At 41.6% G+C, this 17025-nt stretch overlaps 1 protein-coding gene across 2 annotated transcripts in view; it reads right to left on the minus strand.

The window, feature by feature from the left end:
* Positions 1-17025, minus strand: part of glt1d1 (glycosyltransferase 1 domain containing 1) — an 80357-nt gene that overhangs the window by 23769 nt on the left and 39563 nt on the right. For both annotated transcript variants that reach the window (XM_039772083.1, XM_039772084.1), the window contains 2 exons: positions 4221-4319; positions 2690-2739 (listed from right to left, as the gene is read on the minus strand). In XM_039772083.1, coding sequence (XP_039628017.1) covers positions 2690-2739; positions 4221-4319 — 149 coding nt within the window. The remainder of the gene's footprint in view (positions 1-2689; positions 2740-4220; positions 4320-17025) is intronic.

Genomic DNA, 17025 nt, shown 5'->3' on the forward strand with positions numbered 1-17025 from the left:
AGGGAACAGAGGAGACAAGGAGATGATGGGTAGGTATGGTGTCAAGGAGATGAATGAAGAAGGTCAGAGGACAGTGGATTTTGCCAAAAGGATGGACATGGCTGTGGTGAATATGTATTTTAAGAAGAGGGAGGAACATAGGGTTACGTACAAGAGTGAAGGAAGATGCACACAGGTAGATTACATCCTATGCAGAAGAGCTGATCTGAAGGAGATTGAAGACTGCAAAGTGGTGGCAGGGGAAAGTGCAGTTAAGCAGCACAGGATGGTGGTCTGTAGGATGACGTTGGAGATCATGAAGAGGACGAGAGTGAGGGCAGAGCCAAGGATCAAATGGTGGAAGTTGAAAAAGGAAGACTGCAAGGTTGAGTTTAGGGAGGAGGTGAGACAGGCACTGGGTGGCAGTGAAGAGTTACCAGACAGCTGGGAAACTACAGCAGATGTAGTAAGGGTGACAGCAAGAAGGGTGCTTGGCGTGACATCTGGAAAGATGAAGGAGGAAAAGGAAACCTGGTGGTGGAATGAGGAAACACAGGTGAGTATACAGAGGAAGAGGATGACAAAGAAGAAGTGGGATAGTCACAGAGATGCAGAAAGTAGACAAGAGTACAAGGAGATAAGGCGCAAGGTGAAGAGAGAGGTGGTGAAGGCTAAAGAAAAGGCGTATGATGAGTTGTATGAGAGGTTGGACACTAAGGAGGGAGAAAAGAACCTGTACAGATTGGCTAAACAGAGGGACCGAGCTGGGAAAGATGTGCAGAAGGTTATGATGGTAAAGGATAAAGATGGAAACGTACTCACAAGCGAGGAGAGTGTGTTGAGCAGATGGAAAGAGTACTTTGAGAGGCTGATGAATGAAGAGAACGAGAGAGAGAACAGGTTGGATGATGTGGAGATAGTGAATCAGGAAGTGCAATGGATTAGCAAGGAGGAAGTAAGGACAGCTATGAAGAGGATGAAAAATGGAAAGGCCGTTGGTCCAGATGACATACCTATGGAAGCATGGAGGTGTTTAGGAGAGATGGCAGTGGAGTTTTTAACCAGATTGTTTAATGGAATCTTGGAAATTTAGAAGATATCTGAGGAGTGGAGAAGTGTACTGGTGCAGATATTTAAGAATAAGGGGGATGTGCAGGACTGCAGTAACTACAGGGGAATAAAATTGATGAGCCACAGCATGAAGTTATGGGAAAGAGTAATGGAAGCTAGGTTAAGAAATGATGTGAGGATTAGTGAGCAGCAGTATGGTTTCATGCCAAGAAAGAGCACCACAGATGTGATGTTTGCTCTGAGGGTGCTGATGGAGAAGTTTAGAGGAGGCTAGAAGGAGTTGCATTGCGTCTTTGTGGACCTGGAGAAAGCATATGACAGGGTGCCACGAGAGGAGCTGTGGCATTGTATGAGGAAGTCGGGAGTGGCAGAGAATTACATAAAAGTTATACAGGATATATACGAGGAAAGTGTGACTGTGGTAGGAGCAACAGATGCATTCAATGTGGAGGTGGGATTACATCAGGAATCGGCTCTAAACTCTTTCTTATTTGCAATGGTGATGGACAGATTGACAGACGAGATTTGACAGGAGTCCCCGTGGACTATAATGTTTGCTGATGACACTGTGATCTGTAGCAACAGTAGGGAGGAGGTGGAGGAGACCCTGGAGAGGTGGAGATATGCTCTGGAGAGGAGAGGAATGAAGGTCAGTAGGAACAAAACAGAATACATGTGTGTGAATTAGAGGGAGGTCAGTGGAATAGTGAGGATGAGGGAGTGGAGTTGGCAAAGGTGGATGAGTTTAAATACTTGGATCAACAGTACAGAGTAATGAGGATTGTAGAAGAGAAGTGAAGAAGAGAGTGCAGGCAGGGTGGAGTGGGTGGAGAAGAGTGTCAGAAGTGATTTGTGACAGATGGGTATCAGCAAGAGTGAAAGGGAAGGTCTGCGGGACGGTGGTGAGACCAGCTATTATATATGGGTTGGAGACACTGGCACTGACCAGAAAGCAGGAGACAGAGCTGGAGGTGGCAGAGTTAAAGATGCTAAGATTTGCATTGGGTGTGACGAGGATGGATAGTATTAGAAATGAGGACATTAGGGGGTCAGCTCAAGTTGGACGTTTGAGAGACAAAGTCAGAGAGGCAAGATTATGTTGGTTTGGACATGTGCAGAGGAGAGATGATGGGTATATTGGGAGAAGGATGCTAAGGATAGAGATGCCAGGGAAGAGGAAAAGAGGAAGGCCTAAGCAAAGGTTTATGGATGTGGTGAGAGAGGACATGCAGGTGATGGAGAGGACAGAAAGATATGGAAGATATGGAAGGGAGCAGCCGAAAGAAGAAGAAGATCACATTTCTACTGTGAAGACCTATAAATCACATTATCAAGGAAAAGGTTGGTAGTATTTGTACAATTGTATGAAAAAAAAAATCAAATGTTTACTGGACTATTATTAAATATTTTTACAACTTATGCAAGATGTTCAAAACATTTTCTTTCATATATTTTTTCTAAAATTTTTTATACATTTTACGAAGTCAGATATTTCTAACCCTAATTCATAATGCCCCTGATAAACTTGCTTGCAACTTCCCAGCATTCACCTAAGATGTGAACTGCTCACTCGATCTCGAGTGATAAACTACAATTAATTTTGCTTATTAGGTGTCAGAATTTTAAATGAAACCCTTACCTCTGGACCTATAATAATTAAATAGACAGATGGATCTTCCAAATGCCACTCTAGAAGACAAAGAAAACGCATGTTACTCAATCTCATTTAGAATGACTTTGCTCCTTTTCAAAGATGCCCAGATTCTTAGCCCAATAGCGGGAGTAAATGTTAGGCTGTCCTTTTGCTTGTCACTACAAAACATAAAAGGCTCACACAACTAAGCTTTAATTATGACAAAGATGATGGATTACTTCCCTTGTTGCTGGATTTCCACCATTCAGTAGGAAAAAGAGGTACTCCCGATAGAGTTAACACCTTTTGCAAATAATTCTAAAAGTAATATCAGTGACTGCCCAGCATCTTGACACCCCAAGATTTTTTAATTTGGATTGATGGGAAAACTGAAAAAATATGGATTGACGGAGCCCTTCCCACCAGTTCCTTATTAATCATCTTTAAATACACACCCTGGAGCTGGACTACTCAAATCTGGCCTGTCACTGTCATCTCAGATCCTACTGTAACTAATTAGAGAGGGTCAGACTGAAGACAGTCCCATGACACTGATGGGACACAGGCATGATAGCCATTAAATACATCTGTAGAACTGTCACAACTGATAAAAAAGTAAAGTAAAATGGTATCCATTAAGATAGCAGAAGGCTTTCATATAAAATGAAAACAAGGCACTAATCCAGGCCTTTTGAAGTTTAGCTGTGTGTCGCAGGGCACACCATTGCTTTGTAAAACACAACAGGTTGTTTTGTGCCTTAGTGAATAAAATGTGTTTTGCACTACAGCATTATCTTTCAACTAGTGTGCCACATCACAGTGGTAAACCGAGAGATCTACCCAGGTGAGCCATGGAAATAATAGTGTAGCACACCAGTCTCTGAACCGGACAGGGCCAAGCTGCTCAGGTGGTCAAGACCTGTCTGAGGAGGACAGGAGTACCTGGAGAAGCTGGCATAAAAGCAGCCCTGCGATCGCCGTGTTGCAGACACGTCTCCTGACACCTAGAGTGCATCTGCCTGGGTGCATGGTCGTCAGTGAGTCTCCCAGGACCAGCGGATGGTGGGCAGAGAGGGGTGGGCAAAGGGATGAAGCAGCTGGGAGATGCCAGCAGATTGCTCAGTAAGTTCTGTGTCTTCCAAAGTTGCTTTTTTTTACCAGTAGTCTCACCCCATTAGACAGTTTGAGTACATGTATGAGATGTCGAGAGTTTGTGGCAGTGATATGCCTTGGGATGTTTTTAGATTCCGAAAAGTGTGCCAACTCAGAAAAAAAAATAGATTGGGAATCACTAACATACAGGAAAAGGAATAACTAATTGTTAAGATCTGGTGGTTGAGTCATGGCAACTGGACTTCTTCTGTGTTTGATTAGATACTTTTCACTGCTCATCCAAGCAGCTTCTTCGGTCTGATGAGCAGTGAAACGTATCTAATCTAACAAGGAAGAAGTCCAGTTTCCGTGACTCAACCACCATATAATTTCACCTGGATGACCGAGAATCTTCACAGACATAATTGTTAAGAGAACACCATACCTGAAAAGACCTTTACAAGATACAGAGGATCTTTCACTCTTCGCATGCCACATACCAGGAGAAAAATATGCAAGTCTTCAAAATGATTACACGTCAGGCCTAGGGAAGTCAAACATAAATACAATCAATTAATTAAATTTTCGAGCTGGAGAGATTCCATCAGGTTACTCCATCACGTATGGCTGGTACTGGTTTCTAATTGTAACATACTTTTCTATTAATCATAAAAAACGACAAATGTCACAAAAGCATCTGTCAGCCAAAATCTAAAACAAAAAACTACAGTAATACTGTACCTAAAGCAGTCAATATATTATACAATAGATAGCTTACACGATCCCTCAAGCTTCAGTGACAGATTAATATTTTAGATCATTTTTATTCAGAGCAAATATCATTAAAACACAACTACAGACGCTCCCATTCACGTCAGACGTATAAACTACCCGTCAATGTGTTGTGATATATGGCCGGCTGTTAATCCCGGCTAATACCCCCACACTGCTAGAAGGAGTCCTCCCTGCAACATGGAGGTGGCCCGAATTCCAGCAGGGCATCATGGACATTGGAGTTCGGCTTCACAGCCCTGCTGGATACCGTGGGGGCAGCCAGGGGATGCTGCAGGGAGGCACAAGTGTTTTCATTATTGCCCGGAAGTACTCCCTAATCACGGGGACGGAAGGAATGAAGTACTTCCGGGCTGAAGAAAAGAAGATTTCATCTGACCCGGAAGTGCTATAAAATCACATGGACTGAGGGACAGAAGCACTTCCGGGTCAAGGAATATAAAAAGACTGTGGGAAACCCAGCAGGGAGAGCCGAGTTGGGAGGAAGTGTGACGGAGCTGCTGGGTGGAGAGGAGGATTTATTGATTATTAGTGTGATTATTGTGTAGTATTGTGGAGGTGGGGGTGCTGTGTGCACATTATTGTAAAAATAAATTAATTACTGCAACTTTTACCTGGTGTTTGTACGTATTGTCTGCGGGTTTCACTGGTCAATAGTGTTCACAGTGTTCATAACAGTCTCATCTGCCTTGCTGTACGTTTGCTCTCTCTCATGGCTTGTGATCGGAGTCTAACACTTCCTCCTGCTCACTACTCACACCGTACTGATGGAGAGGAAACACGAGATGATTTTTCAGCCTGTTAACTCAAAACGTCAGCACCGGCAATGGAAATCTCTGTTAAAATTGACGTAAGGTAGAAACATTCTGCCAACATTAGTGGGCTCTTTCGGAAAACATCTAGTTTGACACATTTATCCGAAGCAGAAGTGCTTACAAAAAGATTATGATGTACCTTTACGAATAAATAACCACTTTTTTTTTTTTTGCTTTTCATGCTTACTACTCATTTATAGTATTATCTTGGATTTCTTGAGAAGTCAAGCAAAATGACCCCTTTTATTGGCTAATTAAAAAGATAACAATATGCAAGCTGTCGAGGCAACTCGGGCCCCTTCTTCAGGCAACATGTAATTACAAGGGGCTTGAGTTGCCTCATAAGCCTGCATATTGTAATCTTTTTAGTTAGCCAATAAAAGGGGTCATTTTGCTTGACTTCTCACTACATTCATAATGGCCAACATGGTACAACACTCTAGTACTACTTGGATTTCTTTAAAAAGCATCCACTAAACACCATATGTCAAGTAAACTAAACAAATGTGGCACCCGCAGCCAGCTAAACAAGTCATTTTTGTGTGCCAAGAAGCTCTGAAGTTACATATTTTGGTCCTTTACTCCTTTCTTTTTAACGTGCTGTAGGAAAGTTTCTTATTACATTTTGTGCTAATATACATTTCTTAAGTCAATGCAATTTATGAAAGGATATGTAAAGTTATGTGACTGCAGAATACAAATTCAATCCTTTAAAAAGATTATCAAACACAAAATCTAATACAACAGGCGCATCTGAAGTCGGCGAGCAGGGGAGACACGATGTCTCATTCTAAATGGACTGCTCAAGAGCCACGGCACGCGGCGGTGGTGGTGGGGGTGAATCACGCTCACACAGACGTGACTTGTGATTGTCAAGTGTCAAAATCAAGCAGAGTATGCTGGCCATTCAGCTCTTAAAATGCTCCATGGAATTAAAATGCTAAAACTTGAATGTATAAGAGAGAAGGCAGACAACCTCTTACTCAATGTCATCCAGTCATAAGAGGCCATTACTTACAGCATTAGCACACCATTACAGTCACAGGACACGTCAAGTCACATCACTCAGACCTTCGAGAAGCTTAACCCTCTCAAAGCCAGGCAGCTGGTTGTACAAAGATCAATTATTTGTATTCCCGATCAGATCTACTTGAACTCGTTACGACACGGATGCATGGTAAGCATAGAAGTTTCGGGACATTTGCACATGGCGAAAACAGAAAAAGTTCACCACAAGAACTTATTTAAGGGTAATTCAAGTTTGAGTCTTACTTGAGTGAAAGACTCTGATTAGCATTCTGCTCAGGTGAAAGTGTGAAATACGAACATAAGGAGTCTGCCGAACAAGAGCAGAACACTCAGGCCATCAAGCTCGCCTGGTTAGCTAATAGCTGACTTGTCCCCATATGTCAATGTGATACAATGTGAAAGGTTGTCAAGGTTTCTGCTGCAAACTCCTTCAAATGTTATAAAGTAATCCCAATCCCCCCCAGGCTTCTTTCCTAAATTCACATCTCTTTTTTTTAGTGTGTTTCGCTATGTAATTAAAAGAATTCATCTTTACAGAGGACTCTGAGAATTCTGAATAGCTGCATTAGGGCCCCTAGGCAGCCATATGCTGTTCAGCTTAAAGCTGGAGAAAGTACTTTTAAAATATTCACCTTAATAAAAGTATAAGCGTCTGTCTGTGTGTCTGTCCTTCCAGTTGCTATGTCTTTGTAACTCCAAAAGATGACACATCATGGTGAACTTTATCTCTTGGTGCAAAGAAAATTGTCTACATCAGCAAAACCAAGGAACTGCTTATTGACTATCCTTGATGTCCGGTCACTATTCAGGGAGTGGATGTTGCGGTGGTGCTCTGCTACAAGTACTTTGGGGTCCACATTAGTGACAGGCTGGGCTGGTTTCCTAGCACAGAGTAAGGGTAGAGCAGGCTCTTTCTTCTTAGGAGTCTGCGTTTCTTTAACGTGGGTTGTGGTATCCTTCACATCTTCTATATCTCTCTGATGGCCAGTGTGATTTTCTTCAGCAGTGTTTTTTAACCAGTGTGTTATGGGAGTCATGCAGGTGCTCTGTTGAAATAACAGCGTAGCGCACCTGGATGTGAACCTGAGAGGAACAAGCTCTGCAGGCGGTTGAAAAACTGTCTGAGGAGGAGGACAGGAGTACCTGGAGAAGCTGGCATAAAAGTAGCTCCGCATTCTCTATCTGCAGACACAGCACTCGGACGTGTCTCTTGTCTAGGTATGTGGTCGCCAATGAGCCTCACAGAGCTGGTGGATAGTGGGCATATGAGCTGCCTCTGAGGCAGAGAAGAGCGGGCAAAGGGATGAAGCAGCTAGGAGATGCCACCATTGAAAGTGCTCACTAAATGCAATGTCTGCGAACGCTGATCTCGGAGCTGCTTTTTTTACCATTTTCTCTGATAGTCCTCTCACTCAGACAGTTGAGGACATGTATGACATATAATGTGTTTGTGGTTAGTAAAATAGTGGTGTGACTTGGGATGTGTTTGGTTACAAAATGTGTGCCTCCACAGAAAAAAAAAAGGTTGCAAAAGACTGATCTACACTGCAGTGTGCTGGGCGGGCAACATCACATCAAGAGATGCCCACTGAATCAACAAGCTAATTAAAAGGGCAAGCTCAATTATAGGACCCCCTGAAGGTAGTAGCAAAGGAAAGAATTAAACAAGACTGTGTACCATTATGAACAATGCTGCACATCCTCTCCATGACACAATAACACTGAGGACTTCCAGCCAACTCATTATTCAGTAGACGTGTGTCATGAAACACAACTGAGCTCCATTCTGGTGTGTGTTCAGACCACACTGTGGGTGCAAATGTGTGTGTATATAAATATATATATATATATATATATATATATACACACACACACACTAGGGGGCTTTGCTCCCTGCTTGCTTCGCTTGCCAACCCCCCGGCCTGTGTTACGCGCTGGCCATGTCGCGTCTCTGCTGCTCACGTATGTAGATTTGACTTAAAGTTTAAATTCAAGCAATATATTCAATCTCTTTTCGCCGTTCCTTTATTTCACCGAGTAATAGTTTTCATTTGTTAGCGCTAATGCGTTCTTTACTATCAGTTTTTTGAGACTCTCAAATTTTAGTACTTCTATCTATCTATCTATCTATCTATCTATCTATCTATCGCTGATTTTATGAATCCCATACCAAATGACATATAACAGAGACGCATGAATGACATGGTGTATTACAAATCCTAATGCTGAGGTTTACGTTGATTATTTAGATTTCAGGCCGTCTTTGATGGGTAGCACAGATAGCTCTCCATTAAAGGACAAGAAAGAAAGACATCCATCTATCCCTTATCCAACCCGCTATATCCTAACTACAGGGTCACGGGGGTCTGCTGGAGCCAATCCCAGCCAACACAGGGTGCAAGGCAGGAAACAAACCCCGGGCAGGGCGCCAGCCCACCGCAGGAAAGAAAGACAACTACAATAAAAAATATATGGCTTAGAAGAAACTTTTCTCTGAATCTACATCCATCTAAACCTGTGTCCATTCATTCATGTTTTTAGCCTGACAATTCACTTTGTAATTTAAACAACCATGGACATGGGTAATATGGTGGGAGATCATTCTGGCAACTCAAGGCATTGCCCTAAACTGATAAAAGCAGCTTTCTTTTATTAGTGATCTGTCCGCGCACCATCATCCACAAGATTGTTTTTAATTTTTGTCTCAGAGTTTTTGTTCATTTTTGCTCTTCATGCAGTGTACTTTAAAAATAAGTTTGCCTAAGTGCAGGAGAGACCATGTCTGTCATTCTTGACAGTTTCTGCAAGAAAAACAAGCACAAGCAGAATGGTTAGTACCACATACTCTGTTTTCCCTCTTTCTTTCTGTTAATTAGTTTAAGATTACTCATACCTGACATGTAAACAATGAGGTTCACACTAAAACATTAAAAAAAACACATCCATAAACAAAATAAACTGTAAAGAAAATAAATGAAATGTGCCGTTTTAGAGATCACAGGTTCAGGATGTTAACTTTATAATCCAAAATAGAAAATAACAAACAACTTCACACTTTTCATAGTTCAATAGTCTATAACAGCACAGCTTCTCAGCCACCTGCCAAACAGTGACGCCTCAGGCAACTTCATCAAGAAGGTTTAATTGTTGTGAATGCCATAACAGAGGGACTGACAGGCGACTCATTGCACGGAAGTGATTCCACAACAGAAGGATCTTAAAGGACATGCATTGCAGCTAAGTTGGTCATCAGTACCTTTCCCGGCCAGGAGGCCGTAATGCTAGGGCAGAGGGAGACGGCTCCCCAGGGCCATGTATTCCCCATATACACAGGGTGGCAGCATCCCTCTGGTGGAACTCCCATATTTACACTCGCAGAGCATACTGGGAGCTGTAGTCCTGATGGGAAGCCCTGTTGGGGTACTTTGGTGCCACTAGGAAAGCTGCAGTGAAAAACTACCACTACTTTAGGGGGCTTCCTCCAGGCCTGGAAGTGCTTCTGATGTGCAGTGATGTGGCGCCCTACTCCCAGGTCTGGCAAAGCTGCTTCCTCTACATCAGGGAGTCAGAGACGGGAGGCAGCAGACGAAACACATGACGAATTCCTGCTCTCTTTCATTTCAGAGGTTATAAATTAATAGGAGAAGGAGTAGAAAAAATCCACAAGTGGCAAGTTTAAAATTCAAAGTCGGTTTAAATAAAAAGTATTTACTGCCCTTGAAAAACTTACATCCTGGAAATTTAATATCTAATAACTGAATTGGTTAAAAACCGTATTTAATGTTTCTTTGACTACTGCATTCAAAAATTTTGAACGCTCAAAGCTTAAGTTTTGGCTTAAACTCAAAATTCACAAAAGGCTTTCTTTCAAAGTTCTGAATGTGTGTACGTGAAATTGTATGAACTCTGGAGCTGTCGTTTGGCTGTTGTTGGTAGTTTTCTTTATAAACTTTAAAAGCCTGAAGCTGAATATTAGGAACTGACCCAAAACGTAATGGGCTCTTAAAGGCTGACGAGTGCAAGTGGATTAGCAAATCTCATCAGAATGAGCCCAGCTGTGCAGTGCCCACAGCACGTTCACCATGGACACGCAACCTTTCCAGAAGCGGCTCAAATATGCTCTGGAATAGAACGCCATGTTTTTCTGATCAAATTATTCATGAAAACAATTCCTCCGTATGTGAATTATGCAGAAAGTAAAAAACCCCAAGACACACTACAGCTCTCGGACTGTGCCCAGAGTATTTGCTGCCATTCTGTGGAGTGAAGTGCCAGGGTACCACTGATCTGTCCGATGCCACGGCCTCATGACAGCATGGTCTCTCTTGCTTCTCTTCCTCCTAGTGGCACCAATGAAACATTTAGTTAATCCCCCTCATCCCTAATGGCTACTAAGTTTATTTTATTTTAATATAACCAATAAATGGCACTTTTTATTTTTCTTTCAAATCATTAATTTGTTTATAATGGTCATTAGTTCATTTAGAGGCAAAAAAAACTATGACAATACACACTGTTTTGTCTTAACTTGTCAAAGCAATTTCATTGGTTGCAAAAGTGGAATTTCCCTGTAAACTAGCCGCATACAACAAGCTCTGAAAACAGCCTTACTGCGAATAAGGTTTCAGATCACAACCGGCCATCATGACCATTGCAATAAGGAAAGCTGACTTAATTTCAGCTGAATATCACAGACGTCACTTGAATAATAATAATAATAATAATAGTAAGTTGCATTTACAGAGAGCCTTTCACAAACCCAAAGTCGCTTTACATACAGAGGGGGAGGAAAAAAAAAAGAGCACACAGAAGACAAAAGTTTGTCGCAGAGGTGGAGATTTAAAGGTGGAGAAAGAGGAGCAATCTCGGAGAGGTCAGCTTGACAACTCGACTGCAGTGAGGCCATCCTTATGAACTAGTGGAGGATGTCGTATTTCAGCAGTCATTTTCCAGTTGTGCGGTTTAATCGCTTCCTCTTTACTACTACCAAGTGTAACCCGTCCCACCGCATGACCCTGCTCTGCCAGTACACCTCGCTGCCGCCACACTGTCAGGGCCACACACGGCACTTTGAATCATGGCTAGCAGCTGAACGGCTGTCTCATATCACCACACAGGACTTAGGAAGATAATTTTTGAGCAACTCACTGTTTACTTGGTGTTGAGGAGACGTCCGTGTGCCGGCTGGATCTGGTGGGTGTGATGCAGCTCCTGTTATCTGATTATTAGGCCAAGATTGCTCAGATGGAGATCTAAACACTCTGATCACCTTTTATACTCTTTTCCCAATGTAAGCACTTTAACTAGTTTGCCTCTGACTATTTAAAAAAAAAGTTTTTCAGTTTCTGCGGTGGGCTGGCACCCTGCCCGGGGTTTGTTTCCTGCCTTGCGCCCTGTGTTGGCTGGGATTGGCTCTAGCAGACCCCCAAGACCCTGTAGTTAGGATATAGCGGGTTGGATAATGGATGGATGGATGGATGTTTTTCAGCTTCATCACCATTGATTTAGTTGAGATTAACAATGTCACCAATGACCCCTAATACTGCTACAGGCGTCATTTGTATAAAGCCTGCACATCCTCCCTATGTGAGGTCGGGTTTCTCTCACGGTGCCCCAGTTTTTCCCACTGGTGGTACATGGGTAAATAAAAAAAAAAAAGCTACATCCCTATTACAGTAATTACTGAAAACTAAAAGAAACCAGAGGTCTGGGCGCTTATGAGAGCAGTAGATTTCAGTTCTCAATTTTGCTTGGGCACCCCATAAAGGCATAGGAAGTGAGAATTTCAAGGGTCATAATATGGAAATACTTTCACAATGAAAGTTGCTACACACTTTAAATTAAAGACTTCACTGAAACCAAATACTCCAAAGCCTGTACATATGTTTAAAAATTAGGAAACTATAAAAGCACTGAAAAAAGGGAAACTTTCAAGCATGAATCCCGTGCCCATCAAAGCTACACACATTTGTTAACACATTGCAGCATCTTGAATGCTTTGACAGTTATCTTTTTTTTTCATTCAGCCTTTAAATCTAATAATTGAAAGGCTTTCTAGGAGGTGGCAACATGGAGTGCAGGGCAAGCAGGGAACAACCCTGAAAAGACATTGCAGGACACTGTCACCGACACTCCCATAAGGGCCCAGTTAATCGATGAAACTTGAACATCTTTGCGACGGATTTACAATGTGTGAGTGACAGTTGGCCCAACAGGATGCTCTTTCTGGGGTTGTGTTGGATTCGAAGAGAATTGATTTTTCTTCCTCAGCCCTTGGTACAACTACAGCTGTGTCAAGTTGCTGCTCCTGGGAATGGAATGAGAGAAATTGGTGAGGAACTTTAGGATTCCAGTTACGTCTTTTATTTGATTGTAGTTCATACAGGTGTTGGCATCACTGTAGGCTCATGAAGAATGATGAGGAGGGCGAAAGCAGTCAGGTGGTTGTTATAAACGACAGTGGACTCTTAGAGGTTTTTTTTCTCCAGGATTGCACTTAATTGTTTTTTGTTTTCCTTCTTTCTACTGTCAACTGAACTGGTTTTCTGTGGTGGTGATCTGTGCCTCCACCACCTGATCAAAGCACCGTGATGTCCCTACACTGATGGATTAAAGGCCAGCAGTCCACATGACTGTCATCATCAAGTCCTTCCATGAGAACCCTGAATACAATGAGGACTGATCATTTATGTTAGGTAGTATGCCTAGAGGGGGCTGGGTGGTCTCGTGGCCTGTGAACCCCTGCAGATTTTATTTTTTTCTCCAGCTGTCTGGAGTTTTTTTTGTCTTTTCTGTCCTCCCTGGTCATCGGACCTTACTTTTACTCTATGTTAATCAGTGTTCTCTTATTTCAATTCTTACTTTGTCCTTTTTTTCTCTTTCTTCATCATGTAAAGTACTTTGAGCTACATTATTTGAATGAAAATGTGCAATAGAAATAAATGTTGTTGTTGTTGAATGTTAATTGTCATGTTAACAGGTGTGGTCTGTAGGGGGCGTCCTGGGTTCAAATAGAAAACATTTACTTCACACAATGCTTCCAGGGCTTCAGTTTCCTTCCTTCTAGAGTGCACAACAAGCAATAAGCTTCTCCTTCTACACCTCTCAAGCAGTCTCACCCACCTCTTCCCGGCTTTTGACTACTGAGTGGGCACAGGTGGCCCCTTTTATGCCCGACACAGGAAAACGCCTGGTGTCAAGAAGGAAGCACTTCCGTGTCAGGCAAAAGCCCTTGAAAGTAGGGACAGCTCCCCTTGTCTGCACCCACAGAGCCCAACAGGGCCACCCCACAGGACCGCAACTCCCAACATGCCCTACAGGCGCATGAATTAGCATACTGGCTCAGGAAGTGTGTTGGGGGAGCACATACTCTTGGGAGGCAGCCCCCCTCACCACTGTGCATCTACACTACACTGGCCTCCCTACCAGATAAGACTACAGGGTTTATCTCTGCCCTGCCGGACATCACACAGGGTTTATATGAAAATGATTTTATTATTTGTAACTATTGAGATTCAGATCTGTTTTGATGCTTTCTCGTCTTGCTAGGCATTTATCTATGGATGCAATCAAACGTGTTAACGAAACTGAAATGTAATGCATATGCATGTGGTGCGCTTAATGATGGCACAGTTTTATCGTGTCACGATTAAAAACATATCAAGTAATTGTTCTCCTGCTTTTAGTACGCCACACAATTTTTTTCTATAAAAAAACAAATTTGTACTTTAATTCCTATCCATAGATCGCGTAATATAACTAAAAGCAAAGCAAACGTATTGCACTTCATTTACATGCAGCTCAAGTAGCTTATGTTTCGATTTGGGGCCACTCTTTAAACGTGCTAAACTTAAATGTAATAAAATGACCAATCAGCATCAAAAGAGGGGGCAAGGGGCGTCAACAGTTGGGGTAAGAGGCATTCCATTACAAAACATTTCTTTGTTGTGTTGGCAGACAAAAGACTTATCAGTGTGGTCTGTGGAGTGATTACACGAAACGGTGAAAAGAATGTTTTAGGTCTCGCTGTATTAACAGTCTTTTTAGCGGTTTTAACTAAATACTGAATATAGAGAAACATTTGATAACGTTGTGGAAGAATACATTTAGGGTAACATAGCATTTGTCTTAAAGAAATAGCATAAAGGTTTAACACATGTCAGAAACCTGTTCCAGGCATATCAGGAAACCAGATACAGGTCAAGTGAACAACAGAGACCAAAACGTAATCCTCAAAATGTACTGAAGGATGCCCAAGAGATCAGATGACCTGTATTGAACAAGTCTGGACAGTTGTCACATACATAGACATTTCAAGGGTGGTGGCTCAATTGGTCAGGTCAGGTCAGGGAGCGTGCACTGATACAGCGTGTTGCCACACACACCATAGAGAGGAAACGGCTCGGGATCCTGCAGACACGCAGTCCATTCTCACCCTATGGAAATGACCATCTGTCTGCCGCAGCCAGGTGTTATGTCGACGTCCCATTGGCCTGGTCAGAAGAATCAGAATGTATCAAAATAGACTTTTATCAAATACAGATTTGGGTGTAAACCAACTAACCAAGCAGAGTAAATGTGTGCACTGATTGACACTGTTACATAAATTCAGTTGTTTATAAAATAGACCTACACCTTTAATATGTGACCATTCTGATCATGCTGTAGATGAATGCTCCATGTTCAAGCATTAGCTGGAGAGTAGATGTACAGCTTTTCTCCTGCCTGATTACCGATTTGTCCTGTTAGAGTATAAGTTTCTTTCTTAAGATTTGGGGGCTTTGCCCCTGCACGGTTTGCTTGCCAACCCCCTTGCTTGTGTTACGCTCTAGCCTCTTTGCAGTTATGCTGCTCGCATATGGGGATGTGGATGTACAGTTTACTATTTTACATTACAGCGAGTAATTAACCATGTTAAAAATAGTAAAACATAATAATTTGAAAGTAAATTACGCTTCATCTTGTGTTAGAGTTATTCGTTGCATAATATGATTTCATTCTGTTTGGCTTTGAAATTAACATGCAAAAACTTTTTAAACCTACACTTTTACTGTAAAAATTTCAGTAGAAACTATTTTTTGAATTAACTTTTCATCAATATCGCATTGAATTGTCATTCTGTGTTTGGATTTTCATTGTGACAACACAACGTATAACTGCCATGTTAGTTTCTTTCTCTCTATTTAAAAAAACAACTTTTTTGAATGTTTGGCTCTGAGATTTGTTAATTGTCTTTGCAAAAGCTATTCTAATGGTAAACTATTAAAATTTTAATATGAATGGCATATCAGGAGCTCCTTTGGTTTCTAATGTTATCTGTGGAAGATGTACTACATTACCTTTCTTGGATACATTCTTCTCTCTACAGTATTTCGGCCAGTGGAAGACTGGACGGTGTTAACGCCTTTAGATATTCTTGATAAGTTGATGTTTTCATCTTCCGCACCATCACTACCAACTGTTTCAGCAGAATCTATTGATACGCATTTAACCAATGTGCCATGTAACCAATCGCCAGTTTTCATGTTAATTCATTTGACGTCCTTGTTTCTCGGTGCTAGGATTGCCTGTGTACTCATTTCTTCTGTTGATAACTCTTCGTAATGAAATTCTTCAATAAGATTTGGACATAATACTTCTTCTTTAATTGGGAGGTTAAATTGAGGAAAACATTAAAATTTATAAGAGCTAAGAAAGCAGGAACTGTGTCTGTCACACAGAATGAGAGGTGAGAGTACCAAGTGCGTGGTTTTCTATGGTTGAGAGGAGGGAGTGACTGACTGAAAAAATCTCATGGCCAAAGTCTCAACTCATCGCAGGATTTTTTTATATAATAGATAGATGTTGATTTCTACCACAACATCACCAAGCTTGGTTTCTTTGTAGGTTCTGACTCATACTCTCTGTGATAATCACCTTTATAGATTTTTATTCCCTTGTTTCAATGCAGAAGGTAAGGAAGTTCTCGTTTACATCAGACTATTTGATTTGCTCATTTCTGTCTTCCGACTGTGACCCTCCAGAAGTTTATTTTTCTCTTTTTTTTTTTATTAATTTTATTGCAATCCATACAAAGCAATCAAGTTTTTACAAAAAGAGAAATTGAATTAAGAACAGATCAATCCCCAACCCTGAGAGAGAGAGCAAGCCAAACGGTGTAAAATTTAAGGCTTGTAAACATACCTAAATTAATAAATTCTCTGTGCTTCATGACCTTATTTTAAAATGTTACTGATTAGATCCTGCCATGTTTTGAAAAAAGTCTGTAGAGATCCTCTAACTGAGTATTTAATTTTTTCCAATTTCAAATAGTATAACACATCAGTTTCCCACTGACTTAAAAGAGGAGAGTTTGGGTTCTTCCAGTTTATCAGAATAAGTCTGCGTGCCAAAAGTGTAGTGAATGCAATCACAGTTTGTTTGTCTTTCCCCACTTTAAACCCATCTGGAAGAACACCAAACACAGCTGTTAATGGGTTAGGAGGGATTGTGAGTCCAAGGCTGTCTGAAATGTAATTAAAATTTTGGTCCAGAATGACGTTAATTTGGTACAGGCCCAGAACATGTGACCCAGTGAGGCTGGGACTTGGTTGCAACGTTCGCAGGTTGGATCTT

The sequence above is a fragment of the Polypterus senegalus genome, chromosome 12 (genome assembly GCF_016835505.1).
Source record: "Polypterus senegalus isolate Bchr_013 chromosome 12, ASM1683550v1, whole genome shotgun sequence".
In the NCBI taxonomy this organism is placed as follows: domain Eukaryota; kingdom Metazoa; phylum Chordata; class Cladistia; order Polypteriformes; family Polypteridae; genus Polypterus; species Polypterus senegalus.